Genomic DNA, 22,157 nt, shown 5'->3' with positions numbered 1-22,157 from the left:
TGTTATTACAGACACACACGTGAGCTGAGGGCACAGAGAAATGTTCCAGATGTCTGCATTCATCTTGCATTAAAAAATGCTTACACTTTCATAGCCAATCAAATTACACTCTGGGTTTTAATTGCTGGAATACTGTGTTTTCTTTACATAAACTATATCTATTGAAAAAGATGTCATACAGCAATAACATAAATAAAAATAGTTGAATACATGGGGTATAAAGTGGATGGAGACTATGAGCCTGATTCAGACCTGGTCGCCCAGCAATGAGGTATACGCAGCCCAGCCAGAGTGAAATCCTACCTCATTCAAGCCTGTGAATTGTTTAGCCTGGCTTGCAAAAATATCGCATGCCCAGCGAATATCTGCAAATCCATTGGCAAGTCTGTGCGTAGCCCTGGACTTATTTGGCAGCAGCGATAGAAACAGGCTGATCGGGGCCAGAAATGACTTCACACCACTTCCCCTAAAATCCCTGACACTCCCAGAAAATGGCCGGTTAACACCCACAAACCCCGGCTTCCTGTCAATCATCCTGCAAATGGTTGTTATCGCAGTACAGCCTTACGCATGCGTACTACGGTCCGTACGCATTTGCAGTCTATCGATAATTGCCCAGCATGTAACTCGCAGCCGGGTGATTACTTATGAATCAGGCCCAATGGATAGATCATCGTTCTTGTAAAAACAAAACTATAAATGAACTAACCAGGCGCAGGGCCAGGGAAGGGTCTATCACATAAGAACTTCACACCTGTTAGGGGGAATGTTTAGGCTCAGGGCATAAATATGAGGTATACATGGCGGATTCCTTCAATTCCAACCACCTGAACCAGGTAGCAGAGGAGTTGAGAATATTACCTGTCAGAAAGAAATAATATTGTTCAAATAGGGCACATGGGGTAATTACAGCCCCATTTCTAAGCAATCTGACCATATCGCTTAGAAATGAAGCACGGATTGCTCTGTGTGTACGGCCCCTGGCGACGGCTATGCGCAGTCCTGCGCGGGCTATCACCTGACTAGATTTATACTGCATGAAGCATAAATCTAGTCATCGCCCGTGTTCTCTGAATTGAGAACACTGGCAGTGACAGATCGCTCAGCACTCACTGCTGGTGCAGTGCTGAGCGATCTGAGCAATGCTAGATCGCTCAGCACAAAGCTCCCATCGCCCTGTGTGTACGGACCGATATCCATATTATAGACAATTTTCTTTACCAGGTTCTAATGGAAGGGGCAGAAATGGATCTCCATAGAATTGCGATTAGCTCGCTTGAGTTGAGTGTTCAGGAAAACCCTTCCTTGCAAGTCTTTTTCCCTGGCCAGTGTGAAGGAGGGAGATGTACATAAAAAGTTCTCGATTATTAAGTTATACAGCCTAGTAATAGTGTGAGCAGGTGGCTGAGGAGAAACACAAAGGTTAGGGGACTTGATAAAGCTGCAGATTTCATTGAGTTGGTGAGAAGATTTTGGAGATTGGGGGAGGACCCAGGATAATTGGACATCTGAAAATGATAGCACCCCACAAGAGGACAACAGTTGGCCCAGCTGGAACAAAGTTTTGTGGAGGCTGGGAGTGAAATCAGGGTTATACAGAAAAGATGTGAGAGGGGAAACTATGGAGGAGATATTTTGTCCAGCACTGAAGAGTAGGAGTAACCAAGGGAGAGATGGTAGCCATTGTGCTATGTCTATATAGTGGTTAAAAAAAGGCATTTCTCCATCATAATTTGGAGTTTTTTGCTCGGATCCATTCCAGAACACGATTTAACAGGGTATGGACCATTAGGTCACCAGCAAGTAGGTCAACAAGCATTAGGTCGACACCACTAGGTCGACATGAGTAAGGTCGACAGGGTCATTAGGTCGACATGGTCATTCTGTCGACATGGGTAAGGTCGACATTGAAAAATGTAACTTTTTTTTTTTGCGCCCGAATGTCAACACAGTCAACATAAACACTAAAATATAGCACCGCATCCCTTCGCATCGTGTCGACATGGACACCGAAACGTACCAAGTACAAGGCTGACCTTGTGTTTGTGGCAGTGTAAGATGTCTTGCCAAAAACTTGGAGAACAACCCCAAACAAATGGGCAAATTAGGAGTTCTAGTGCTTTAAACCATGCTGGGGGGATGTGGATGGGGAGGGTTTGCATAAGATATACTGTAGTATTTTGAGTAAGGAGTTCATTTTCACTACATTGATCCTACCTATCCAGGATATATGTGTATGAATGCCACCTGTTGTAGTCAGACTAGATGGTCTTCAACAAGGGAGGGAAGGTGGGTGAGAACATTTGGAACAAGTCTCGTGTCATCTGTACTCCTAGATATTTAAGCCTTGTTGAATGCCAGGAAAATCGAAATACAGTACCTGCTTTGAACTATCTGCTGTTGCAGGACGAGTAATGAGGTTCATAGCAACCAATTTATTTTCAAGTTTGAAAGGATACTGAATGGATGAAATACTGAAACCACATTAGAAAGTGATGTGACCGGTTTCTTTTTTGAACTCAATGCAAACAGTGTGTATTGTATTGAACTTCTAAAATGCCACTTCAGCGCTTTCCCCTGAGGCTCTGTATAGTCAGTGTTGGTGTGTGGGTGGTTGGTCCAGTAAACTGAAGTTTTGCCTAGGATGCCAAAAGGCCTTGCATCGGCCCTGTTTATACAGTGTTGTTATTCATTCTTGTATTGTTGCTTTTAGTTATTTCTTGTTTGCGATCTCTTGAAATACTTATATTTTTATCTGCTCAGTTCCGTCACCTCGACCAGAGGGAACATTTCATGAAAACAGTGTGTCAAATCGCAGTTCTTCACACCCAGCTGACAGCAGTGCAGTAACAAATCACTCGAAGAGACAAACTACTTTCGATCCCTGGTGAGCACGCCTATTCATTTATCATTTCTCACTATTTGTCATTTTTTAAAACTGTAAATGCAACTCGACCAATGTCCAGTAGTGTGAACGTATTTCTGTGGTATCACCCACAACAAACAAGCAGATGGTAGCTGTCATTTCTAAAACTGCTGGAAATCAAGGACGCTATGGGCCTTATTCTAGTTCACTCTAAGAGGCAAATTCCTTCTTAGCTGGACAAAACCATGTGCACTGCAGGTGGGGCAGATGTAACATGTGCAGCGAGAATTAGATTTGGGTGGGGTTTTTCTTCAAAGTGAGATCTATATTGCAGTGTAGAAATAAAGCAGTCAGTATTTTCCCTGCACAGAAACAAAATAACTCACCCAAATCAAATTCTATCTGCACATGTTACATCTGCCCCACCTGCAGTGTACATGGTTTTGTCCAGCTAAGAAGGAATTTGCCTCTAAGAGTGAACTAGAATAAGGCCCTATGTTTTGCACCAGTTTTCATGCATATCCCCATTGTGTTTTATATTATTGCTGCTCTTTCTAGTCAAAACTAAACATTCTTTATTTGTATTATTATTTTTTAAACCCGAGTTGTCAGTCAGTCTCATCAAGTGCAAAAAGTGTAAAGTGTCTGTGAGTCCTGAACTTTCAGGCTGCCTGCAAAGAGAATAGCTGTATCCCTAACATAACGGGAACCAAACTCGATCTTGGCTAAACGTTTTCCTACAGTATGCCATAGCCCTGCTATAAACCAGTGGTTCCCAAACTGTGTCCCGTGGCACCCTGGGGTGCCTCAGGACCCCTGCAGGGCTGCACTGAATTGGTGGTCCAGGGCCAATTCAAATTATTTATGGTCAAAGCGGTTGGCTGCCAGTCATAAACTATGTAGACAAACAGAAGTAAAACTTGTCCCTCACGACATTACTGTCCCTACGGATAACTTAAAATTCTTCAATAATACATTTTTGGACTTCTGTGAAAAAATAATTTTCCCCTAAGGTGCTGTGATTCAAAAACGTTTGGGAACCACTGCTTTTAACATAGGTTGATGCTGAGTAGACAAAGAATTATTACATCATTTGGGCTAAACTGAAATGGTGCAAAAGGTTATTACGTCAGATCCTAGAAAAAAATACAAATGATTCTATTCAGTAGAAGGTACTTCTGGGAAATCCACTTCATTTTCAGTGAGTGATGAAGGTTGTTTTACTACATAAAAACATTAGCATTATTTATCATTCCAATGCATCATATGAATGCTAAACAGGATCTCTCTTCTCATGTACTAATAATAATCCCTAATAAACAAAATCCAGTAGAAAAAGTTTTGATTGATCAGATTTATAATTCTAATTTTAAAAAAATCCCATATATTTGTATAAGCCTATTAGTACATAATTTATGTAATTTTAAGGGGCGCATACATCTGGCTGCCGGTCGGTGATTAGCAGCAAATCCATTCACCATCTAATGATTATTCCACTGTGTGCAGTCCAGGACTTACTAAGCGGCTGCGATGGAAACAGGCTGAGCAAGGCCAGAGCTGACGTCACGCGCCTTCCTTACAAACGCCTGGGCATCTGAGTTCCACCACTTCTAATGGTGAGGTTGAACATTTTAACCTGCTGGCATTTGAATCTGCCTGGTAGTGTTCCTGCAGCGTAGGAGATCCAGATCATGGCACTATAATGCAGGACTGGAAAAATACCAAGCGGTGGACTCTGCAGATGCGTCTGTGCTGTGATAATTTCAGCCAAACTTGCAATGCTTGACCACATTGCATGGCTGTATCAATTATTGCATGCAGGGACAGAGCTTGCGATAAAGCTATGTCCCTGTGATGGGTCTTTTCCCAAAAAATACCCTGATATTGTGCATGTGCCTCCGCTGTTGCCATCACCGCTACCGCTGCATCTGGCACATCCCTCCCCCTGTGCCTCCCCACTACCACTGGTCATACCACCTGGGGATCTGATCCTGCACTGTTACCTGTCTTTAGGGCTTTTCCTTCTGTGACCCCCGGTGCGGTAAAGTGAGCTGCCGATTTGCAGCAGTTGGGGGTCACAGAACAGCAGGGAGCCACGTAGACCACCAGGGTTCACCAGAGCACCGGTCATCAGGTCCTGGGGAGGTGAGTATTTTTTTTATTTTGTTTACACAGTGATCAGCTAACAAAATAAGTAAAGTAAAAATAATCAATAAAGCTGGTCATGCCCCTACAGTGGCAAAAACTGGGCGCAATCACGGCAATGCCACAAAGCCATGCCCCTTCCCAACAAAGTCCTTCATAATAAATGCCTGACGCTGCTCCTCACCTCAAATTTGTTGTGTGCCGGCGGCCACTTGATAGTGCCCAACAGATTACGTGTTACTCTGCTCGTGCGCTCACAGCCGTCGCTGACATTACTTGTACAATATAAATAGCAAACAGCACAGATAATCCCTAAAAAAGCAGATAAATGATTCTGCCCTGCAGATATGGATCAGTTCTAGAGATATTCAGTGCAAGTTCCCCCCTCTTATAAAGTTTCTCTTATTGTAGAGCATGGGTCTCTGATCCCGTAGTGCTTTTCAGGGCTGGGGGATAGAGGCGAGCAGTGTTCTAAAATGTGCTCAAACTTTCACTCTGCTCCACTAACATCCAACCTACAAAACCACGTCATCACATCAGTAGCGCCCCGCAGAGACTGAGATATACTGTAAAAGGTAGGTGCCTTGCCTGCATTTCCTCTCTGCTTTATTATTTATTGCAGCCTTGGTACATACACAGCACTTGCCTGATGATTTTAAACAAGTGGAGCTAAGATAATAAGTGTGTTTTCCCATGTCAGGAAAGGAAGCTTCAGAATGAGGTCACTGGCTGTGACTCCTAGCAGTCATTACTCCTGGGATTCCTGCCATAGCTGCTGAGTTAATGCTGTGAATAATTGAACACACTATCATTTCTGAAACTCCACTGATTGTAAGAGAAAGGGAGAGTCATGTTGTTAAATCGCTTAATGGTGGAATTATACAAATCTCCAACAATATATATATATATATATATATATATATATATATATGTATAGACTAGGAATAAATAGGCGGCACTCGAAGACTTGTGAAAAAATGCAAACGGTGTATTAAATCACGATCAACGTTTTGGGGAGAGTTTCCCCTTCATCAGGAAACGTTGATCGTGATTTAATACACCGTTTGCATTTTCTCACAAGTCTTCGCGTGCCGCCTATTTATTCCTAGTCTATCGTTTGGCTTTATGCCCTGTGGGAAGGCACAAGCAGGCCTGGTTTGCTGTGGTGACACACTGATCTTCTGTAGCTGTCTTGAAAACAGCCCTCCGGGGTTGAAACGTTGACCATGCCTGTCTACAATCCTTTATTAAAAAAGCAATTTTTACCTGCTGTGGTGGTGAGTGCCCTCTCTGGCCTAAAAACCGGACTTTCTGCTATATATATATATATATATATATATATATATATATATAATAACCAGGCAAATGCACTACATTCAATGGTGGAATTATACAAATCTCAGCTCAAAGCCGCCCAGTGTGTATGGCCCAGCGATGAGCGGTGAGCGCTGCTGCGCGCTCCCGCAACATCGCCGGGAAAGCCGCTCAGGGGCTGCCAGTTTGCCCATTCAATCCATTATCATATATTTACATCATTTATTTGCAGAAATAATGAATTACATTCATTATGATATATAAGATATGGAGTGCTGTAGCAAAAACTGGGCCACAAAAATATTTAAATTGGAAAACATACAAACGTGTGCTTTAGGCACATATACTTAGTTATGCCTAGTGATTATGAGTTGGATGCAAGTGCATATGGATGTCACACAAATCTTGTCACATTGTGTATTCTCAACAACTGGCGCCAATATTTTTCACTGCTCGGAACGAACACTTGCTGCGGATCAAGGCATTCACATGCACGCACAGTATAATAAGGCCTTAGATAACACAAACCATACACACATCCATAATCCCATTATGTGATCATTTAATCAAACATATAATTTAATCAAAAACATATTTGCATTGCTTTTTATGCAAATGAATGAAAGCCTGATCACTGATCATTTAAAAAGCCCTTATATAAAGTACTAGATGAATCAAAATAATTTTATAATGTCAGCAAAATAGCGCACTTCAACTGATTAATAATGCCAACGTGTTGTACTTGGTGTGAATTGCTGTTGCTGCAGTGTTTAAATGCCAGCACCGCATCTTGAACTAATGTTCCCGCTAGGCTGTTTTAGTGGGGCGATGCACCCTCCCCGGTTTTTAAAGGGCAAAATGCGCCCTGCCCCTCTAGCAGTGTCCCACTAAAAGAGCCTGCCTCTGGCCCCGCCGGTGTGCATGGGGAAGCCCAGCACCTGCGTAGATGGTGATACCCGGTGCTTCCCCGGCAGTGCAAAGGCTTCGGAAGGGCCGGGCCCGCCCCCTTTAGTGACGGCGCGGCCCGGGCATGCCCCTTTTGTGACGTTGGCAGCCCTGGACTGCCCACAACAGTGACATTGGCTGGCCTGGTGATCCCCCCTTACGCTGCCCCCATGCAGCAGTGCCCTGTCCGGTACTGTTTCTAGAAGGAACACTATTGAACCCTTCACCCACTGGGCCAAATGCCCAATTCACTCAACAATGCTTGATACCCTATTGCCCAACTCTATCATGTATGTGAAACTAAACGCTCATTGTGTGAGAGGAGGTAAGTCGCCAAGCAAACCTGCTGTGAAGGAAGAGGGCGCACTAAACTTCACAGATCTCCAAGCCTGGTTTTAGTGGGATAGTTCTAATTTCAGACCATTCCGAATTAGCCTCAGCCAATGTTGGCCTATATGGTAATATGTTGCTGTTTTAAATAAAGCACAATAATAATAATAATTTTCAAATAGCCATACCTCCTACGTCAGGCAGTGAAAATGCTGCTACCATTATGTTATTTACTGCTGCTTACTGTTGGCAAAGGAATTGTTTTGGTTAGTTTGATTATATTTCTTTCTATTGAAGATGGGTTGTTGCCCATAGCAACCAATCAGATTCTACTTCTTTATTTAGCACCTTTTACAAGATAATAGATAAAATATGATTGGTTGCCATGGGCAACATCCCATTTTGAATAAAACTCCCATCTCCGTAAATTCACCACCTAGTCTCTAATGACAATAGAAATAAATCTTTCACACTAAAGGGTAATTCATGTTGGCTCGGTAAGCAGCGAAAATCAATGCTTACCGAGCACTGAAATACCACCCCATCATCACCGAATACCCTCGATACCATGAGTGGGGATGTGTTTGTTAATGCATTCATCGACTAGCAGGAAAAATCATTCGATGGTTGCTGACCATCGAATGATTTCTCCTTCCTTCGGAAATCAGCCTTAACTGACTTTTATTTTGTTCAGTGTCTGCCAGCAGACATTGGCCCGTCTGCGTTCCCATGGGAACGCCCAGCGTTTTCATGGCAACGCCCTCGCTCCCCGCAACAGCCCGGCGAGTAACTACACACGGTGCAATTTGAGCTTTCAATTTTGAATTTATAATCAAAATAGGAAGAAAAGTTAGCACAAATCGAGAAAGTTTACTAAGATGGGAGTTCTAGTTCACATGGGATGTTGCTATGGGCAACTAGTCATATACTATCTATTATCTGATTGGTTGCCCATAGCAACATCCCATCTGAACGTCCATCTTTCTACCAGTGTGTGTGTGTGTGTGTCTACCAGCTTATAATGGCGATGCGTGCCCCTGAGGGATCTGCATCGCAACAAAAAATAGACTGTGCAGGAAAGTACATTTTTACTATATTGTATATAGTCTAGTGTTCTAGTACAGGGTTGCCGACTTTTTAATGCTCCTCTCCGGGAGAAGCCCGGAGAGGAGACTTTCCTTACCCGATCGGGGGGCGGGGCTTGATGGTGACGTAATTAAGCCCCGCCCCCACTACGGGAAATAGTAGAAATTACTGATATCCATGGAGGGGGCGGGGCTAAAATGACGCGATTGTGCCATTTTAGCTCCGCCCCCTCCTCTGAGACCCGCGGATTGCGGTATTTACATTCGGGGGGTTCAGGGGGGTCCCCCAGATTCCGGGAGGGTTGCCCACATTTCCGGGGGGCCGGGAGGGGGACCCAATTTTCGGGAGACTCCCGGGAATTCCGGGAGGGTCGGCAACCCTGTTCTAGTATAATCAAAAGTGCATACATTGAAAATCGCACAAAAATATAGTCAAAATCTCAAGTAAATATAGTCAAGATTGTATGGTTCTGGGCTCCGGGGAGTCCAGAAATAGGGAAATCGCATAGTCCAAATCGTCCATAGCCAAAATTGCACTGTGTGTATGCAGCTTAATTAATGAATTCATGTGGGTTGTTTTTTTTTTTTTTGCTGCTTCTTTCAAGATTTCCACCATGTTTTACTTCCTTTGTCTACATCTATATACAGCTTGAATTCCTCAGGCTGTGCCTCATCTAGGCGAATGGTAGTTGTGGTCAGCTATACCATCATGTTATCAGCCCTCAGAATACTGATCGGATGAATACTATGACGACCAGTACTATTTTTCTGGAAAAATAGGTTCAGGAGATATTTACAATAACCTATATCGAAATATAGATAGAAAAAAAAAAAAAAAATATATATATATATATATATATATATGTAAGGTGTGCAGGTGCAGGGACAGTGTATTGTAGGTGCAGTCTTACCTGACTTAAATAGTGTCTGAGGACCCCAGAGGTGCGTGGCATCCGCTGCTCCGTCCCACGCCTTGGTCAGACACTATTTAAGTCATGTAAGACTGCACCTACACTACACTGTCTTTGCACCTGCACACCTTACCTAGCAGCCCACATCCTGACGAAATGGCCTGGATGGCCATGAAATGTTGATGACGCTGGAGCACTTTTGTAATGTATCTTACTTTGTATTGAATATATACTTTTTTTACCACCGTGGAGTGCCGACTTACTTTGTTACTTGGACAAAGAACTGTTGTTATCTAATTGTATTATATATCAGTCAAGCTTTTGTGGTGTAACCCCCTTCATCAGGACACAATTCCTTCACATATATAAAATTCAGAAAAGAAGGCACTCAAAAGGAGCATAAAAATAAAAATTATTATATATATATGGAAAGTACGTTTTGGCCCAGGACAGGTTCAGGAACCGGGCTCCTGATGATGTCATATTTAATGAAAGGTTCAGGAAGTGAGTTCCTGCTAGTTCCTGCTGAAACATAGCGCTGACTATGACTGAGAAGTGCAGTCAGCTGAAATACCAGACATATACAAAATGCTGCATCCGAGGTCCCCCTGGTGTTTCATGTTAGTAATGTGCATACTGGTTACGCTGTCCATATCTATTAGTGTATCACTGGAGGACGTCCATAAGAACATATACCCTGCTGCTGTTATAGACTGGACGTAGGTTAGGAAATAGGTAAACATAGAATTGACATTTACAATTTTGCATTATATTTTGTTTTTCCCCTACAGGAAAGGAGCAGAAAAAAGCCATTCAGAACAAATTAAAGACAAAGAAAAGCAAAGTTTTTTCCGAGTCATAAAAAAGAAAAAGAAGAAATCCCAAGCTGTAAGTTTCAGATGTTATTTCGGTATTGTATCATATTTGTTATATTATAGTGGCCGTGGAGAACTGTCTGCAGCCTAGAGCGCATCAGGTGTTAGCAAAGGATTGGACATTATTTAGTTGTTCATTTCCCATAAGGGGTTTTGTTAGAAACTGTTCTATTCATAGTTGTAATTTGTGCCTCCTCGCCCCAGCCACCACAGCCCTGATTCCACTGTTCAGCAATGCTGCCTCCTCGCCCCAGCCACCACAGCCCTGATTCCACTGTTCAGCAATGCTGAGTACAAAGCTATTTACTAAGCAAAATCATTTATCTCCCTTCCCTTGGGCTCGGACTCCATAATTCTCTGCTTGTAAATGGAGCAGTGATGTGCAAGCAGGGTAGGCACAGTCTCTCCTGTCATACTTCAGTACACCCCAGAGATTTGACTATAAAAATGATTAAAATAAAACAAAAAATATTTATAACTTATAAATGATATCTTTGTATTATTCATATAATCTCTGTATTATTTCTAAGCTATAATTTTAATAGTAAAAAATAATTCACAAACACAGCAATTGACCTCAATGATATGGAGGATGCTCTTATTGCAGCCAAATAGTACCATGTACACGTTAAGCCCTGATTGGTAGTACCAGAGGTATTAAATACTGTAGCTATGTCAGCATCACTGTATGTCAGCGTTGCTGTAGTGCAGAGATGGAATAACAGTGTGGGCTGTCTGTCATGGGCCACAAATCAACACACATAAGTGGCCTTGGGATATGTCAGCCTATCGGGGGCCTTCCCTGTGAAGTCTATGGGCGACCCACCCCAGAAAAGGTCTAATACATCCCATTGACCGGATTGATGAAATACGCATGACCTAGGGCCTGATTCTGGTTCACTCGCAAAAGCAAATTCTCTGTTAAATGGACAAAACCATGTGCACTACAGGGGGATGGGGGGCAGATGTAATATGTACAGAGAGAGTTAGATTTGTGTGGGGTTTGTACTTTAAACTGATATCTTTATTGCAGTGTAAAAATAAAGCAGCCAGTATTTACCCTGCACAGAAACAAAATAACTCACCCAAAGCTAACTCTCTCTGCACACTCTCTGACCCACCTGCAGTGCACATGGTTTTGTCCATTAGAGAGAGAATTTGCTTTGGCAAGTGAACCAGAATCAGGCCCCTAGTGTCGAATAATTAGGTATTTCATGAATCTAATTTTATATATATATATATATATATATATATATATATATATATATATATGATAATATTATAAAATAGAATGACTATAAACAATGAGTGATGTACACATACCTACTGTATCTGCAACCAGTTTAAGAAAGTTCACTGTTCCTAAGTGTAAATGTTATATTATGTTGAGTCTCTTATCACTTTAGAACCACCCTTTCATTAAATAAAAGTCCAGTTTCTTTTTAAAGTACTGTTCTGATATATAGACATGGGGAGTACTAGAATATAATCATACTTTATCTGGGTGCACACTAGGTGACATTAAACAATACAATGTTGCTCATGATTTCCATTGAACTCCCTGGACATCCAGACTCCAGGACGAACGATATCTTTTGTAAAAACTGAAGGATTTTACAAAAGATATCTTAAAATATTTTTTAAGGCCACATCCAGTAGTATGCTGTCATTAACAATATCCAAAGATTGAGCTATGGCAGCGCGCATCATTAACGATATTATGCGTACACACTAGAGGATATGCAAAATATTAAGGGATGTTATCATGTATATCGTTTAAAATAATGTTTAATGTGTATGCTTTAGACCCGTTGAATAGAAAAATTGATATCAATGAGCCAGAGTCTGTTTGTGAGAACGATGCATACTCCTTGGGTGGTATGGCGATATTTCCGCCTTTCAGAAATGTCCGACAGCCGAAAAAAAAAGGATTGAATGCTCCCTTATCTTTCCAATTACTCCTTCTGCTGGTAACAAGAGGCCTTTTCCTATTCTATTGGTGCTAGGTATGATTACTGTATTCATACAGGTGTTAAATATACACTTCAATTGATAAAATTGACTGCATAAAAAGTTTTTTTGTGCTATTTTGGCCAATGTTTTTTTGACCAGGGGAAACACAATAAATAGCGCTGGCTATCCTGGATAAAGGAATCCCCACTGCCCTACTATATTTTTAGTGCTCCTTATTACTATATATGCGCAGCTATCGATTCCTGTGCCTGGCATTGTCATACAAAAAGGGTTACATTGCCCAGCCAGAAGTATGGGCCTGTCTCCGTCCGTTTTGCTGGCACTTAATGCCCATACACATTAGGCGATTTTGAGCTCGAAGTAGCTCACTTTTCACATTTTACCTACTTTTAGCTCAAATTTTAAGAGTGTGTATGGCTGCAGGTGCACACCAGTTCTTCAGAATATCAATTAGCTTGCATCTCAAATTAGCCACATTCATTTCTTAGGTTAATTATGTGGGAGGGGATTACAGTACCGTAAGTATTATGTGTAGCAGGACATTTGTATGCTTCTTTTATTAAGACTGGGCAGAACACAGAGTTTGCATTATTGATCCATTCTTTGATGGTGCATCTCTATCATTTGCAAGTTGTTCATTCAAATTCATTCAAGAGATTGTTACACTGTATTATTATATTTAAAGTCCACTGGATCCTAGTGTTTGGCAACTTGGCATCTCAGCAAACCGTTAAAAAAATGTATATATATTTCTTTTTACATAAATCACTGTGGTAGGCTTATTTATTAGCACCTTGGTAACTAACTTTTATTTGGTTTGTCCCCTCAAGCTGTTAGTAATGAATTGCAATTCTGCAGAATTTCCATAGTCATATGACATATGATTCAGTGAGCAGAAAGGCTTTAGAATGTACCTCTGAGCTCTATTTTCACTGTAACATCCCTTTTCTCACTCTGCCATCACATGACAACCTGAGAGCCTGTATCTTTGTAGTATAGTGACTGTCTCTCTGTATACTTTTTCCCTACATAAGGAGATAATGACTTTTAGAATACATGGTTTCAAGGTAATTAACTGTATTTTTAAAGGAAAGTAATAAAACCAGTTTATATGCGAGATCTGCTTAAAAGGGCTCTCCATTTTATACACTTGATTTTCAATATATCACCTTCTGTCCGTAAAATGGAACTTAGATGGCGATTCCACTCCTGGCTTTCATTTAAAGCTTTCGTGTTTCATAGCTATTGCTCCATAGACCCCTGAAGGTGAGCAGCAGAGGGCTGTTTATAGGTGAGTGCTAGGAAATGGTGGTGGGATCCCAGGGGATGGGCCCCACTAACGTACAGTATTTCAAAACGTATTGGGAAAATCAAGTGGAAAGTGTGAAACCCCTTTTAGGAGCCAACAGCCGTGTTTGCAATTATTGTTAAACCTATTGTGGGATGCAAAGTAAAATATAATCCATCTAATGTAGTGGTAGCAGTTAAAGGAGATGTCTATCTAAATAAATATCTAATGGTAAATCTGTCTGGACCCATCTAACTCCTGTATAACAAATCATAATTTTGCTCTGAGAAACAAGGGCATAATAATAACCATAACAGACCAGGGGCCAGATGCACTAAGCTTCAAAAGGGTGATAAAATGGAGAGTGATAAACAGCCAGCTAATCAGATCCTACCTGCTATGTAACAGCCTGGGTTTAAAAAATTACAGGTAGGAGCTGATTGGCTGGGGGTTTATCACTCGCCACTTTATTACTTTTTGAAGCTTGATACATCTGGCCCCAGCTATGGAGTCCCCACTCTGCTATATGAACCCTGCTGACTGCATTAACAGAAGATCATTAACTAAAAGCCCGGTACTTGTGTAGTTTCACGGTGCCAGCATGGCCGTGCGTCTGAGGCCCCTTGGTATTACCAGCAGATGATCGAGCGAGAAGACGGATTTCCATAGCGTCCTGCTATGGAAAGTCATCCAGCCCGGGGGAAAATCTGCAAAACGGGTGTGTTTGCATTGGCCCAGCGATTTTCCCCATCAGTTATTTGTAAACAATGGGCAAAATCGCCCAGTGTGTATGGACCTTAAGATGTTCTATGTGCAGTCACTCAACTCACCACATAAATCACTGCTCTGTGAGGTGAAGAGGGAATGGGGTGCCTTCACAGTGTAGGGCACCTTAACCCCTTATATCCAAGGGAATTCCTTGCCAAGAGGGCTAGTTACGTATTTACTCTGGGTGGACATCGCTTTTAACTCTTTAAGTCATGAGATGCAGTGGATGTCATCTTCACCTAATAAAGTACTAGGCATCAATACTATGGTTGTATCTGTGCAATTAGTGTATTTGTATCTTATATTACAGACAGAACCCACAGACTCTGAGAAACCGATCATCAGGAAAAGCCTCTTTCCACTTTTTAGTTCAAAGAACAATATAAAGCATAGTTCTTCTTTGAAAAAGCCGCCTGTAGTCAGTCTTCCAATGGTATAATTTTCTTTAAATAAACTGGCAATAAAACATTAATACCTCTCCCATCACATACAAGCAGCATGGATTTGGGCTGTCATAAGGGTTTCTTTTATTTCCAGCATCCCTTTCTTGCCTCGGTATAATAGAACCTTCACAGAACCAGATGGAGCAAGATGTTATTATCAAAATAAACACCTCACCCACCTCACTCACCTCACCCACCTCACTCACCTCACCCACCTCACTCATGGCTTAGCCACAATTGGCGGCCTAGTTCTGCTTCCCAGTCATAACACACTGCAGGCACATTGCACACTGAAATACACCAGGGTTGCCGACCCTCCCGGAATTCCCGGGAGTCTCCCGAAAATCGGGTCCTCCTCCCGGCCCCCCGGAAGGGTGGGCAACCCTCCCGGAATCTGGGGGACCCCCCTGAGCCCCCCGAATCGCGGCATGTAAATGCCGCAATCCGTGGGTCTCAGAGGAGGGGGCGGGGCTAAAATGGCACAATCGCGTCATTTTAGCCCTGCCCCCTCCATGAAGATCAGTCATTTTTCCTGTTTCCCGTAATAAGGGCGGGGCTTAATGACGTCACAGTCAAGCCCCGCCCCCGATCGGGTAAGGAAAGTCTCCTCTCCGGGCTTCTCCCGGAGAGGAGCATTTATAAGTCGGCAACACTGAAATACACTGAGATACACTACAGACATGCTGCAGTACACATGCATTTAGCATATATGTTAACACTCTCTTTTGTTGTCAGTGGTGACCAGTTCATTATTTTTCATTGTACAAAAAGAGTTTACACAATATAAATGAAATATAATTGCCATCTTACAAAAATAGCAAACATCCATGAAGTTTTACCCATAATAAAACATACTGTGAAAAAAAATAATAATAATATGAATTATTCCATCCAGTAGTATTTAAAAAAAAAACCTGTGTGAGTGTCAGTTATATGTAACTCTACTTCTGAGTGCGATATATTGATCTTGCAATCCGCAATTGATTGTCTAATGTCTTATAACGTATAGAACCAATTCATATGCTGCACATCAGATGGGACAGTGCAACGTACAATGCAGAACATACATTAATCATGCAACATTATATCTATGTGACTGTGTGATGGATCATATAATACATATGCAGAAATGGTATATATCAATACATCATATAGTCCTGATGTAGGAAGGATCACCATTTTTTTAGCGTGTAACCACCAACAGTTACAATTTGCTATTTAGAACACGATACAAAAACACATTATTTTCCGATACGTTTTCCGAGTACAAGTTTCAAGTTTTGTTTACATCATACATTTTTTATATTCCCCATAAAAAAGTATACATCTCCTTCTTAATCACTCTCTCCTCTGCTCAGAACTAACAGCATGTAAATGCTTTGGGGATGGGACAAGTCTGCATGTCATGCATTGGAAAGTAACATTATTTTTCAAAATATGTCCCATATGTTGGCTGAAATCTGCTTAGAAAGGGAATATCTTTTTAATTCTTTCAGATAATTGTTAATGTTGTCCTCCCACATTAGTGTCATTTGTTGGCTTCTCTTGGATCTAAATCCACCAATGTTTCCGCAATGATGTGATAACATGCAATACAAAACAACAATTATGTATAGAATTGCATAGAAAGTAATTCACCATAAAGCTATACATTTTCATTAGCATTTTCAGCAAAATCTCAAAAAACAAGAATGATAAACGTATAACATTGTTCTGTGTACTCCAGAGCTATGCAGCGTCCTGTGGATCTGCCCGTAAACAACACTGAAAGCAATTATTACTTTTATTATTGTGTGATAATTGCAGAATATGAATAGCTAATAGTAAGCTACCGTCCATCAACTATACATCAATGCAACAAGTGTTTAAATGATCCAAAGGCTCAAAAATGACACTGCTACTTTTACATTAGTTTATGTTCTTATTCAAATTCTGGTTATCATTGTGACGTACTGTAGATGCCTAATACTGATGGTCCGGATCATCTGACTATACAGAAAGGCGTCCACTCATCCAGCCACAAAAGCAGCCGACACAAAGAATGGCGTCCAGACAAGATGGCGGAAATTCACTCACATGTAAGTTTAATATTATTAGTTATTTTTATTTATTATTTATTAACCGTTTCTTATATAGCGCACACATATTCCGCAGCTCTTTACAGACAATATTTGAATATATTCACATCAGTCCCTGCTCCAGTGGAGCTTACAAATCTATATTCACTACCACATGTACACGCACACACAGGCATTCTAGGGGTAATTTTGTTGGGAGCCAATTAACCTGCCAGTATATTTTTGGATTGTCTGGAGGAAACCCACGCAAGTACGGCGGGAATATACAAACTGCGCACAGTTAGGGCCATGGTGAGAATCAAACACATGACCTCAGTGCTGTGAGGCAGTAATACTAACCATTACACCATCCATACTGCCCCATACCATGCTAACCATTACACCATCCGTACTGCCCTATACCATGTTAACCGTTGCACCATCCGTACTGCCCCATACCATACCTATTTGTAGACTTTTCATTGCGATCGTAAAGTCTACACCAAGCTATGGTCTTCATATATCTGCAGCCCAATTTCCCGTATCCGCCTTTCACTGAGAGGAAATGGAAGCATGTTAGTAATCTCCAATCCCAACCGTCTTTGGCAGCACTCACATAAGCAGATACTGAAAGCTTATTTTAGTAGTAATGCTTATGTCAGAAACCCAGGTATCTCACTGATGGAGTGATGTTAATTCTAGCAGATAATGCAATGCAGAAGATGACTGTATGACTGTAGACACTTATGTAAAATTTGAGGTTGTACTCTTATATATATCTTATGTGTATTAATATGTCTTTCACAAAATTTCTGCTGCCATCTTAGTCAACATGAAACCTGCCACAGGCCTGAGATAAATGTACTGTACTTCCTTTCAGAAACAATTAGGTCAATAGGGACGCATCACCAGGGGCTGTGGTTGACTTATCTTTATCCCCTTACTGTGCTTAATCCCTAATTAATCTTCCCAAGAGCAACTCTCAAGTCAAAATTCATCTGAAAGATGCTCATGTACATTGTACAAAACTCTATGCAGACCACAGTGTCACATGCCTTAACACAACTTAACACACCTAATGCCAATCAGGTGCACGCTTTGCATGTGACTACAAGAACTTGAACAATAAGGGGAGCGCCTTAAATGTTAACTATTTTATATTAAACCCATGTATTGTTGTTTTAATTGAATAGACCACATTTTTTTCCACATAGATACCCAAGAAATGATATACCATAAGCTGTTATCATAACAGTTGTTTACTTAATATTACATTAAAAACATATAATACATCTAGAATGGATACAATTTGTACAACTGTAGGGTGTTAATCTCCCATCTAGAAGTGTGTAAGTTATTAGTTAGTACCTTAATGAGTTGCAAGGGAGTTTTTAATTGTGTTAGTCCGCCAATCAAGGAGTGTGTAAAGTATAAGTCTTAATGTTGAAGTTCTGAATCTTTATCAGGTCAGTACATTTTACAATGTCAGTACATTTTAGACAAAATAAACTTTAGCGCAATATATAGTTCTTTTTTATGATTGATATATATATATATATATATATATATATATATATATATATATGTATATATAAAATAGAGACAGGTGAGAAATTCTAGGGGAAGCCAAAGACATGAAGGAGATCCATTCTGACAATATAGTTTTTTTAATAGTTACTGCCGATTTAACAAGCAGTAGAGGAGGAATATCGTCCCCAAAACACCCAAGATTTGGAAATCTACAGATGGAGCAGATCTAATCTTTTCAGGGGATGGTGGAAGATTCGCCATCCGCCATCCCCCGGCGCAAGGGGACGCGCGTGCACGAGATGCACGCACGTCGCCTTACAATGGGGCGGTCTCCGCCGCCTCGCCGAGGGTTGCCCCGGGTCCCCCCCCCCTTGCCGCCCCCCCCCCCCTTAACCCTATCCGTCTCCCTGAAGTGGAGACGGACAGGGTTCCCATCCCCCCGCCAACAGGAAACTGAGACACGCGTGCGTGTGAGACGGTACAGGACATCATGCAATGTACCAGGTCCGCGTCGGGGCTACTGCATTTGTAGAAGTTAGCATTGGGGGCTCCTCCCGTAAGGAAGTTTGGGGGTAAAGTAGGATCTATGCAAGAGCTTTTGGTGCATCTCCATATAGGACGTAGATACTAGGCTTTTATTTAATGACTGGTATGCTGTCAGCATGGTTTTCATGGTAAGTTCTGGCATGATATTTTATCGTCAGCATGAAAGATCAGATATATTTGTGTTCTTGTACTTATTGCCTGTGGCTTATCAAATTCAGCAACTGAAATTAAATCTTTGGATAGTTTTCAGGAACAGGTACTTGTGTATTATCATGGCGCCCACTAAGCAATTTGATTAGTGGGCTATTCTGCGTAGGAAAATCGCATCGCATGGGCCATTTTAAGGACCGTGCGGTGCGGTGCGATGCGATTTTCCTATGTAATTTATTCACTGCTCTCTTAGCCCCGGGTGATCGCATCGCACCTCCCGCAAATTTTATAAGGTGTGCAATGCCATAACATTAGCTATACAATAATATCATTGTATGGCGAGCGGCGGTGGAACGCGTTCTCCGACCTTTTCATACCCTCACTATCCACGTCGGCGTGGAGTTGATTTGAAATAGTGTGGTGAGTGCAGAGAGCCACCGAAGCGTGGCGAGCGTAGCGTGCCCCGCGAGGGGACACGGATTACTTGATATGTATTCCGCGTACTCTCGCGGGGCACACTGCGCTCGCCACGCTTCGGGCTCGGTGGCTCGCTGCACTCACCACATTATATAAAATCAACTCCAACGCCGACATGGAAAGTGGGGGTATGAAAAGGTCCCTCGCTGGGCTCGCTGCGCTTGCCACGCTTCGGGTTGGCATGGATAGTGGGGGCTAAAACCTCATTGTATGTCATACAATGATATTATTGTATGTCATACAATGATATTATTGTATACTGTAGCTAATGTAATAGCATTGCACACCCTATACAATTGCATGCGATCCCCCGGGGCTAAGAGAGCAGTGATTAAATTACATAGGAAAATCACATAGCTTCGCACGGCCCTTAAAATGGCCCATGCGATGCGATTTTCCTAAGGTGCCGTACATAAGAAACCTGGGCGCCGTGATAATACACAAGTACCCAAGAACATGTAATATTTTAACGATGTTATTTATATGAATGGTATATTACAGGGACTGCATCTGGACCCAGAAACTGGACAATATGGGTCTTTTGCGCACATCATGGTACAATATGATAACTTATTTTACAATTATTTCTCTCTTTCCCCACCCTGTACTTGGCATTTCTCCTCTTACTAATTGTTTAGGAGAACTTTCATAGTTCCTGTAGGACGTAATTAAATTAGGAAAGTTGATATACTGCACATTCTGACCCAACAATGCTAAGAACAGAATCTACCCCACGGAAATTGTGAAACAGTTAAGAGACTAGGGGGCAGGTCTATTAAGCCTGGTGAAGTGATACAGTGGTTTGTGATAAGGAACCAAACAGTAAGGTCCTAACTGTCATTTTGCAAACACCGCCTGTTACTTGATAATTAGGAGCTGGTTGAGTGATGCATTATCATTGGCTACTTTATCACTTCAATGCACCCCTAGGGGACAGATTCAGTTTAGCACGATGATGTTTTGCAGCACGCACTGCCTAGTATTACTTGTTAAGGAGCAAAGTAAATAAAGTTTCTTACCAGAAAGAATCATTCAGGACCTCACACATATTTGGATCTGTGACCCATCTCTGCATGCTTGAGATTAATGCTGAAAAGCAGATATTTCCATTTTGTCTCCTTATTTTATAAACTTGTATTGAAATCCCATATCTCAATAAGATAAGAGTTTGTTTTCATATCATTCCAGTTATTGCCTAAAGTGTTTGTACTCTCTTACTTTGTAGAGCCAACCTTTAAAGTCCCTTTGGAGGCTCTTACACCCCTCATCTTCCTCAAACCACTCGGTACCATCAGATCCACGTTTCCATCCTTTACCAAACCAGCCACCGAAAACGCCATCCTTTGCGGAGGCCAGAATACACCCAATGGGCCAGCCTTCCAGCTCTGTGCATCGTCAAGAGCCGCAGCCAAAAAGCCGACAGGGGCTTCAGATCCCTGGACAGCCAGATAAGTTGTGGCACGTCTCCCCAGTTAATAGAGGAACTAATGATGGACCTCCTTTCCCTGACCAGATGGCCTCAAAACCTGGACAGAACGGGCTGCCTTTTAACCGGACAAAAAGAAACCGATTGCCAAATTTAAATGACTTAAAAGAGACAGCTCTTTAGTTGACTACTGTGTGGAAATGGCAAAGTATATATGAAAGCGAATACTGGGTGAATGGTAAATTGGTGAAGGAGCTTTGAAGAGATATAAAGCAAGTACCTATAGTTATATTAATATGTGCAATATGCTTGTGTGAGGTTACACTGTGCCGCAAACCCACCCACAAATATTTTTGTTGATTGTTTGGTTACCCGCTACCAGTTTCCTTGTAACATTAGAATGTGCAATAAAATATATTGTGAAAACATCTACGGGAGTTCCCCAATTACACAAGATAAAAAGAAACAAAAAACTCTTATTTTCCCTGGCTGGCACCCATATATTTGTATAACAGAAATAAATAGCCTTAACCAGGGAATAAAATATTATTTTACACCTGAATGATATAAAGTGGGTTTATCCAGATTCAAATATTTTTAAGGAAATAACACTTCCATATTTGATATTTTTTATAATATTTATTTAAGATGAACTATTATCATAAGGTCATATCATTTTGTCAAGTTATTTTAAGCTGTTATAAACATTGTGAAACCGTACAACAGCTGAAGTAGTTTATATGAAAATGTGCAGTATAACATTTATATATTGCATTTAAAGTATTATATATGTGTATATATATATAGATATATATATATATACATACATACATATACACACACATATAGATATATAATCTGCACACAAAGGTTTGTGTGTACTTTGTTTATATGTTAAATTACTGTCATTTTTATAATTATAAGCATATAGATTAAAAAAAAAGTATTGTTATGATGACAACTCTGCCATATTTTTATACATTTGTGCAGTATTAATGTACTTCTAATAAAAGGGAGTGAAACTATA

The 22,157-nt window shown here is 41.2% G+C and overlaps 1 protein-coding gene across 9 annotated transcripts in view; it reads left to right on the top strand.

Moving 5' to 3' along the window:
* CDKL5 (cyclin dependent kinase like 5) overlaps positions 1 to 22,157 on the top strand; it is a 325,745-nt gene extending 303,588 nt beyond the window's left edge. For 3 of the 9 annotated variants that reach the window (XM_083172507.1, XM_083172502.1, XM_083172503.1), the window contains 6 exons: positions 2,764 to 2,887; positions 10,388 to 10,484; positions 14,812 to 14,934; positions 16,903 to 17,022; positions 20,206 to 20,259; positions 20,930 to 22,157. In XM_083172507.1, coding sequence (XP_083028633.1) covers positions 2,764 to 2,887; positions 10,388 to 10,484; positions 14,812 to 14,934; positions 16,903 to 17,022; positions 20,206 to 20,259; positions 20,930 to 21,313 — 902 coding nt within the window. In that variant the 3' untranslated portion in view covers positions 21,314 to 22,157. The other 6 variants (XM_083172510.1, XM_083172508.1, XM_083172506.1 and 3 more) reach the window with 5 other exon arrangements.

Source organism: Crinia signifera, chromosome 2 (genome assembly GCF_055691185.1).
Source record: "Crinia signifera chromosome 2, ASM5569118v1, whole genome shotgun sequence".
Taxonomy (NCBI): domain Eukaryota; kingdom Metazoa; phylum Chordata; class Amphibia; order Anura; family Myobatrachidae; genus Crinia; species Crinia signifera.
This window is presented reverse-complemented; position numbering and strand designations above follow the sequence as displayed.